Genomic DNA, 8,362 nt, shown 5'->3' with positions numbered 1-8,362 from the left:
GGAATTAGTGCTCTTATAAAACAAGTTGAAGGGAGCACTCCTTCCCTTTCCACCATGTGAGGACACAAGGTGCCATCTATCAGGAACAGGTCCTCACCCATCCCAAAATCTACTGGTGCCTTGACTTTGGATCTTCTAGCCTCCAGACTGTGAACAATACATTTCTCTTGTTTATAAATTACCCCATCAAAGTATTTTGCTATAGCAGACAGAATGGACTAAGACAGAGATTGGTACCAAGGAGTGGGTGCTGCTGCAACAAATACAAATGTGGAAGCAGCTTTGGAACTAGGTAATGGGCAGAGGCTGGGAGAGTCTGAAGGAGCAGGCTAGAGAAAGCTTAGATTGCCATAAGTGACCATAAATGGTGATTCTGCTGAGGGCTCAGAAGAAGAGGAAAGCAGTAGACAGAGCCTCAGTCTTCTCAGAGATTACATAAGTGGCTGTGAACAGAATGTTGATAGAAATGTGAATAGGAAAGGCCGCCCTGATGAGGGCTCAGACAAAAATGAGGAACATATCACTGGAAACTGGAGGAGAGGCCATCCTTGTGATGAAGTGGTAAAGGATTTGGCTACATTGTATTTGTGTCCTGATGTCTTGTGAAAGTCAGAAGTGGCAAGGGATGAACTAGGATATTTGGTGGAGGAAAGCTCTAAGCAATGTGTTGAGGACGTGGCATGACTTCCCTTGATGCTTACAGTAAAATGAGAGAAGACTTTAATTAAAGAATTTGTCATCAAATGGGAAGCAGAACTTTAGGATTCAGGATATTCTCAGCCTTACCACATTGTAAGGAATAAAAAATAGCATGTTCTGGAGAGACACTGAGGGTATAGCCAAATGGCTATTTGATAAGGAGATTGATATGAATAGGCAGAAGCCAGGCACTATTCCTCACGACAGTGGAAGATAACCCTGAAGGCACTTCAAAGACCATTAGTGCTGCCCCTCCCTCACAGGCCCAGAATGAGGGGGACCTGGGGGACAAGACTACATCAATGTGGGAGCTCAGGTGCCCCGCAGGACCTCAGCACTCACTGCCCGGGACTGCCTCAAGTTGTCCCAAGTGTGGCGCCAGTTGTCCCAGGTGTGATGGGGTCACAGTGGCTACCTCTCAGAAGGCACAGGTGGTAAGACTTGGTGGCATCTGCAGAGTGCCAATTCCACCAGTGTGCGGAGTGCATGAGCTGTGGAGTCATGGCAACCTCCACCTAGACTTGAAAGAATGCCTCAGAAAGCCCCCAAGGATCTAGGCATAGAGCGACCACAGGAATGGGCCACTGCAGAGAGTCATCACCAGAGTGGTGCCCAGTGGAGCTGTGGGGGCAGGCCCATTCAAAGGCCTCAGACTAGCAGAACCGCTGATGTGTCACTCCAGACTGGGGGAGCCAAAGCTACAAGACTCCAACCCATGAGAGCAGCAGCATGAGCTGTGCCCAGCAAACCCATAAGGACAGTGCCACCCAGAGGGTTGGGGGCCCAAATCCCTCCCCAGATTATCTAGAAGGTAGAACCTGGAGATAAAGATTTCGTGCTTTTTGCCCTGTTGGCTTTTGGACTTACTTGGGACCAATTCACCCTTCTCTTATGTTCTTTTTTCCCCTTTGGAATGAGAATGTCTGTCCTATGCTTGTTCCACCCTTGTATTTTGGAAGCACATAGCATGAATGATTTCACAAGTTTATAGCTAGAGGAGAATTTGCCCTCAGGATGAATTGCACCTTAAGCCTCGCTTATATCTGATTTAAGTGATATTTAGATGAGGCTCTGGACGTTAGGCTTTTGAGTTGGTGCTGTAAACAATTTAAGACTTTTGGTGTTATTGAGATTGGGTGATTGTATGTGCATGTGAACAACACATACATTTTGAAGGGTTGGGGTGGAATGCTGTGGTCTAAATGTTGGTATCCCCCAAATTATTTGTTGTAACCTACACCTAATGTGATTAATACTCTAATAGTATTAAGAGGTATGGCCTTTGGGAGAGCCCTCATGAAGAGGATAAATGCTCTTATTTAAAAAAAAAAATTTGAAAGGCCTAGCGTGATGGTTCACACCTGCAATTCCAGCACTTTGGGTGGTGGAGGTGAGAGGATTGCCTGAGCCCACAGGTTTGAGACCAGCCTGGGCAACTTGGCGAGACCTCATCCCTACAACAAATCAAAAAATTAGCTGGGCATGGTGGCGTGCACCTGTGGTTCCAGCTACTTGGAAGGTTAAGGTGGAAGGATTGCCTGAGGCCAGCAGGTCAAGGATGTGGTGGCTGTGAGTATACCACGGCACTCCAACCTGGGCAACAGAGACTCTGACTCAAAAAAAAAAAAAAAAAAAGAAAAAGGTTGAAGGGAGCATTCTACCACAAAAGGCACCATCTGTGAGAAATAGGCCTTAATCAGATAGCAAACCTGTTGGCTCCTTGATCTTAGACTTCTCAGTCTCTAGAACTATGAGAAATAAATATCTGTTGTTTGCAAACTGCCAGTCTAAGGTCTAAGGTCTTTTGTTATAGCAGACCAAACAGATTAAGATCCAACACGTACTCCCTCCCTTGGTCAGAAAAGCCAACAAGGGCAGGTGATGACCAGAAGACAAGTCTACAGGCCCAGTCCAAGGCAAGTTCACCCACAGGGATGCCCCCTAGGAATAAGCACCTGTTGTGTTGTCCTGGGCCTGGGATGTAGCAGGGACAGTGTTCATCACTGTCCCCCTCCTTTGGTTTCTTCACCACTGTCAGCCAGGATAATCGACAGGTTCCTCTGTCCCACTGACCATTGTGCCACCATATTCTGCTCCTAATTGGGTGGAAACTTTCACCATCAGAGTCAGAGTTTGGGGTTGTAAAAAAGCAAGCAAGCAGATAGACAAACACCTCTCTGTACCATGCTCCCTCTTCTCCATCTGGTTTCCAGGCTTTGGGGAAAGAAGTCTCATAAACAGTTATAGGTCACATTGCCACCAGGCAGTGATGGACTGGTGGGAGAGGAGCTGGGAACAGGGGCATAGGGACCAGCCTTCTTCAGCTTTTTTGTTTTCCCCCATGAAATGGAGAGATGTCAAGTGGATAAGATGTTCTGGGACAACTAAGGAATCCTGAGGGCATGGCAGGCGGGGTGGGCACATGTCCACACTGGCAGGCTGTATGCAGGATAGCAATGGCCTGGGTGGGGGGGAACCAGAGGGATCTGCAGGGGAACCAGAGCTCTGGGATCCAGGCTCAGTAGGTGAGGAATCTGGATAAACTCCATCCCCAGGAGCTGCCTCTGGGGCTGGGATTCATGGGTGAATAAATATTCCTGCCCATGTGGAGTGGATATTCCAGAAGGCAGAGCTGGGCACTAGCTCCATCAACAGGACACTGCACCCTGCACAGACTATCAGAGACATAGCATGGGGTAAAGCAGTTTGGAGAGCACAATGGCAGAGATCAAGTCCCTAGGGTAGGACCCCTGAAAGGTTGATCCCAAAAGAGTAGGAGTACTGAGGGCAGGAGACCCGTGTCCCCAGTTGGCTCCTGTTTGGCCCGTCCCCAACTATACAGCAAGAACTCCCCACCCAAGCCAAGAATGAGCTCTAGAGCATGTCAGACTCAGGCAACACGTTAAAACATGCCTCATCTGGATAAGAGCTTTTTGGCTTTCACCTCCTTCTGTCACTATCTGACCATACTCAAGGGCAAAGCTTTCTCCATTTTGTCCACCCCTGTGTTCCCAGCACCCAGAAGTGCTCCTGGCATGGGGTAGGGGATCTCTGAATGCTGAGTATGAGGCTGAATCTCAGGTCTTAGAAAGGAAGTTCAGGCTGGTGTAGCTCTGTAGTGGATAGAAAGAAGTGGGCTGAGTGGAGCTCACTTGGATTAATTCCAGGCAGGTCATTCTATCATCCAACCAGACTCCAGGTGAAATTGGTGAAAGCCAAATATAGGAAGACTGTGTTAAGGAGGCACAAATTCATTGGAATTCTTAGTTGACTGGGAGGGGTAGACTGGGAAGCCATGGGGTGTCCCTAAAGGTTTCTTTGGAGTTGGGGCCTGTGGAGGATCGGGCAATCCAAGATGCCAAGGCAGCCTCATCTTGTTGGACCAGCTGGCTGGGGATGCTCACCAGTGTCAACAGGCAGCCCCACCACAGGCTCACCTCGATGTACCACGCACTTGCACCCACCTCTCCTGGCACAAGGTGCAGGATACACCAGAGACTAGGGTGTCTGCCCCCTCTCTCCCACATTTTTAGTGACTGAAAGTCCAGCAGAGATAAATTGGACACTTTTAAACTGGGCTGCGATCAGGGAGGCCAGATGGAATGGCAGCACTCCTCACATGAACCTAGACTCTTAATCAGCCGAAGCTCCACTTAGAGTTGACTGGACAATGCCATGACCTGCAAGTCAGGGCCAACTTGACCATCTAATAGAAGCAGATGGTCCAGAGGGAAGGAGTAGATTATCCTGGCTTGTTCTGTCCTGATGGAACACACATGAATGGGGTAATTCTGTGGTGAGCCCCAAATTCCATGAGGGACCCTAAGAAAGCAGCGTTCGTCCAGTGAAAGAGTAGGCTGGATGAAAGGGCATCTCCATGCAACCATGTTGGAGGGCCTGGGGTGCTTGGTCCGGAGAAGCGAAGGCCTGGAGAGAATGTTGGTGACATTAGTGACTAACCAGGGCCTGCTGTGGGGAGAGAAGCGTATCCACTCCATGTCACTGAGGGATACCGAGCAGTCAGGGTGACAGGGCATCAGATCAGACACAGAGACAGCTTGCTAACTGTGACAACACTGAATAATGGAAGGTTTTACTGTTGAGGCAGGAAGTGCTTTCCCACTGTAAATTCCCAAGTCCAACCTGACCCACCTGTCAGAGGTATCTTAGCAGAAATTCCTATTGAGGTCGGGTCTGGACTGGATGATTCTGTGGCGAGTTCCTTCTGGCCCCCACGTTTCTGCTCAGAACACCTCAAATGGCCTTGGAGAAGTATCCATGCCTGTCCCTTCGGCGTGGATCCTCTGGGGCTAACCTTCCCATTTTGTCCCATCTGTCCCATCCAGCTAACAGGATGCAAGCTTGAGGGGAGGGGCAAGAGGGCCATGTGCAGAAAGCCCGCCCTCGGGCAGGCCACCTAGGGAAGGCACAGCCTGCAGAAAGCAGGAGACAAGTAGCTGAGGGCACAGTAGGGTTTCTTGGCCCCAGCCGGCATGAAACCAGCACACTGTGGACCTTTCTGCACCCAAGACAATTTATTTCCCTTAGCTTCAGCCAGTTGGAGGTAGGTTCTTGTTACTTACAACCAAGAGTTCTGATAAAAATGGCACAGATCTGGGCTATTCCACCACAGACTCCTTCCCGGACCAGGCATGGAGGGAGGATGGCACAGTAAGAACAAGAGCTGGATGCTTGCTTTGTGCTTTGGATGGTGGACTGTGTTGTCATGCATTACTTCCTACGTGGTGGAGATTATGACACCAATGTATAGATGGGCAAGTGAGGACTTTTTCAGTGGCCTGTAACAGAAAATCCAGCAGTTCAAGCCATGTCAACAAGCACCCAGTATAGTGCCTACCCTCTCTGGCATCCTTCTCAGGCTCCACACACTGACCCTGCGAGCATTGCGAGCCCTGCATCACATCTCGGATTCCTGACCAGCCACGGTGGGCCTGCTCAAAATGAAGACTGGTCAATCCCACACATATCACAGGGCAGGGAACTGGAAGGAGGGAGAGAGAGAAGGAATGTCTAGAAGGAAATTCTGGACCCATTCCTAGAAGTGAAGAGGATGGATATTGGACAGAAGATAGATGTCATCACTACAGGCATCCAGGTGTCGTGCCATGTGTCTTGGCCATGAGGTGACTCCCCCCTCAGCTGTGTTCCCTGCTTCCTCTCCTGCTTTAGGTCTGTCTGCCCCTGGAGCAAGGCGGGCCCCAGGGCTGGGCACCAGTCTGCATCCCCAGATATGAGCCACCTTTCTCGTCTACCTTTGGCCTGAACTCTCCCTGAGAAGTTTGTGGATTTGAATCCTCTTTTCAGAACACTCAAGTTTTGCAGGCCTCCCTGCTCAGTACATTTAAGGGACCACATGGCCTCCTGGGTCTGACACCTACATAGTGATACCTGGAAATACAGCAGTCAGATTTCCTTCATCTCAGCCAAGATTAAAACAGAGGTACTATATAGACTCCTGAAGAAAAACTATTGGATCCAAGCAGGGCCCTCTCCCCTTGAACTCATAACTGCACCTCCTCTCCCTCCTTTGACTCAAGGATCTGGTTATGGTCATCTGACCTGTGGGTGTGGAATCCACTGCCTGGCATAAAAACCTGTGCCTCCTTTCTAGAAGAGGAGAAGGACAGAGCGGCGCTTATAGGAGGTGAGCTGGGGAGGGGTGACCTGGGTCTGCTGGAGGTGGAAGGAAATGCATTCCTGCTTGTGGTCCCAAAATGCAAACAACTGAACAAAGCATTAGGGCCTGAGGTCTGGACTAAAGAATGCTTTGTCACCATGGTTACCAGGAAATGGCCCCACTTATATATAATAAGGGCTTTTGCAGAGGTTAGCCCATCTGATATTCCAGGGAATGAGAGGGTGCCCTGTGTCATTCTTTATGCAGTTCCCCAAACACAGCTATGGCCAGGATCTGGACCAGGCCCTGGGAACAGCTCTGTCTGTGAAAATGAACCTTATCTTTTGTGTGTGGGGGTAGGGAGAGGACGGACATCAGGGTACCTTCACCTAGAACCCCTGTGTTACCCAGCACTTAGCTCTGTGCTGACACACAACAACACTGCATGTGTGAGTGCATGCGCGGCCTCATTGGGAGGGGTCACCCCACATGGATGCTGACTGCAGTGGTTAGAGTATTTCCAGCTGCCCCTATACATCTCTTTTTTAGTCCTCAAGCTCCTACCTGACAGAAAGGTGCCCAAAAACGGGGAAAAGGAAGGAAGGACGAAGGACAGAAGGTCGGAAGGAAGGAAGGAGGGAAGGAGGGACGGAGGGAGGGAGGGAGGGGAGGAGGGAAAGAAAAAAGAAGGAAGGAAAGAAGGAAGGGAGGGATACAGGGCGGGAGGCAAAGAGGGAGGAGAGAAAAGAGAGCCCCATGCTCCTCGCCTCCCTCCCTGGTCTGCCCCTCTGGCTACACCAGCACCGCCACTCGCTGGCTTGGAGGCAGCGGATTTCGGAGTCAGGAACCCCGGACGTCTGTCGGTCGCCCCGCAGGCTCGCCCAGGCCAGTGCTGACCTGGCCTCCGCGAACTCGGGACCCGGGGGATCCGAGCTGGGTGTGTGTGTGCGGGAGGGTGTCCCACGGCGTCCAGGGTGGCTGGGTCGCGCAGTGATCCGTCTGGGCCTGACTGCTCAGGGAACCCGCACGTCGGGGGGCCGGGCCTGCAGCCCACCGCAGGAGCAAAACAAGAGCACGCGCACCTGCCGGCCGGACCGCCCTCTCCGCTTCGACCAATCGCGCGCGTGGGGCGGGGCCGGGCGCGCCGGAGCCGGAGCCCCAGCCCGAGCCCGGGCGCAACCCGCACCCGGCGCAGCGGCGAAATCCAGAGCGAGCTCAGCCTCGTCCCCGCAGCCTCGTCCCCGCAGCCCGCAGCCTCGTTCCCCCCTCCCGCCGCCGCCGCCGCCGCCGCCGCCGCCCCCGGGGCATGGCCTGTCTGATGGCCGCTTTTTCGGTCGGCACCGCCATGGTGAGTGAGCGCATTCTTCATCCTCTGGGTCGGTTTTATTTTCAAGGAGAGTAGGAAACACACAAAGACCCGCACGCTCGCCCTGACACCCTTTGCCAGGGAGCGCGTCCTCTAGGCGCTGACTCAGGACACCCCCAGAAAGGTGCCCGGCTCCGATCGTCCCCCGCCCTGGCCACCTGGAGCCTCGGGATGCTCCCTGCACCGGCCGAGGACGCGGGGAAGGCGGAGGGGCCAGGAGTGGGGCGGGAGGCAGCGAGCAGCCCCACAAGTGGACAGATGGCCTTGACCTCGTCCGCCTCCGGTTGAGGGGCGTGGGCCCCTGCGGACCCGGAACGCCCTGGCGAGGGGTCGCAGCCTGGGCCTGAGGGAAGAGGGAGTCCGATACCTCCGCCGGCGCGCTCGCTGCCGGAGGCTTGGAGAGCGGGGACTTCTCTTGCGGTCCCCCTGGAGCAGGGCATGGTCTGCGGGAACAAAAGAGGGAGCTGCTGCTCTCAGAGAGACGAAGCCTGCGCCCGCACTCACCGGTGATAGCCTCTCCCAAACCTATTCGGGGAAGAGGCAGCGGAGTGTCCGGGAGACAGACCAGAGGCGAGCTTGTCTGCACGCGCCTGAGAGAGACCCCGGGTGGGGACAAAGACGTCCATCTCACTTCTCCCCAGGTTATCAGTCCCGGAGAG

The 8,362-nt window shown here is 52.8% G+C and overlaps 1 protein-coding gene across 2 annotated transcripts in view; it reads left to right on the top strand.

Annotated features, from left to right (window-relative positions):
• The first annotated feature begins 7,510 nt into the window (after positions 1 to 7,510).
• ABCG1 (ATP binding cassette subfamily G member 1) overlaps positions 7,511 to 8,362 on the top strand; it is an 81,306-nt gene continuing 80,454 nt past the window's right edge. For both annotated transcript variants that reach the window (XM_008052855.2, XM_008052854.2), the window contains exon 1: positions 7,511 to 7,685. In XM_008052855.2, coding sequence (XP_008051046.1) covers positions 7,644 to 7,685 — 42 coding nt within the window. In that variant the 5' untranslated portion in view covers positions 7,511 to 7,643. The remainder of the gene's footprint in view (positions 7,686 to 8,362) is intronic.

The sequence above is a fragment of the Carlito syrichta genome, unplaced genomic scaffold, assembly GCF_000164805.1.
Source record: "Carlito syrichta isolate Samal-C Ts95f unplaced genomic scaffold, Tarsius_syrichta-2.0.1 Scaffold287598, whole genome shotgun sequence".
Lineage (NCBI taxonomy): Eukaryota > Metazoa > Chordata > Mammalia > Primates > Tarsiidae > Carlito > Carlito syrichta.
The sequence above is the reverse complement of the archived record's forward strand: the minus strand, read 5'-3'. Positions and strand labels throughout refer to the sequence as shown.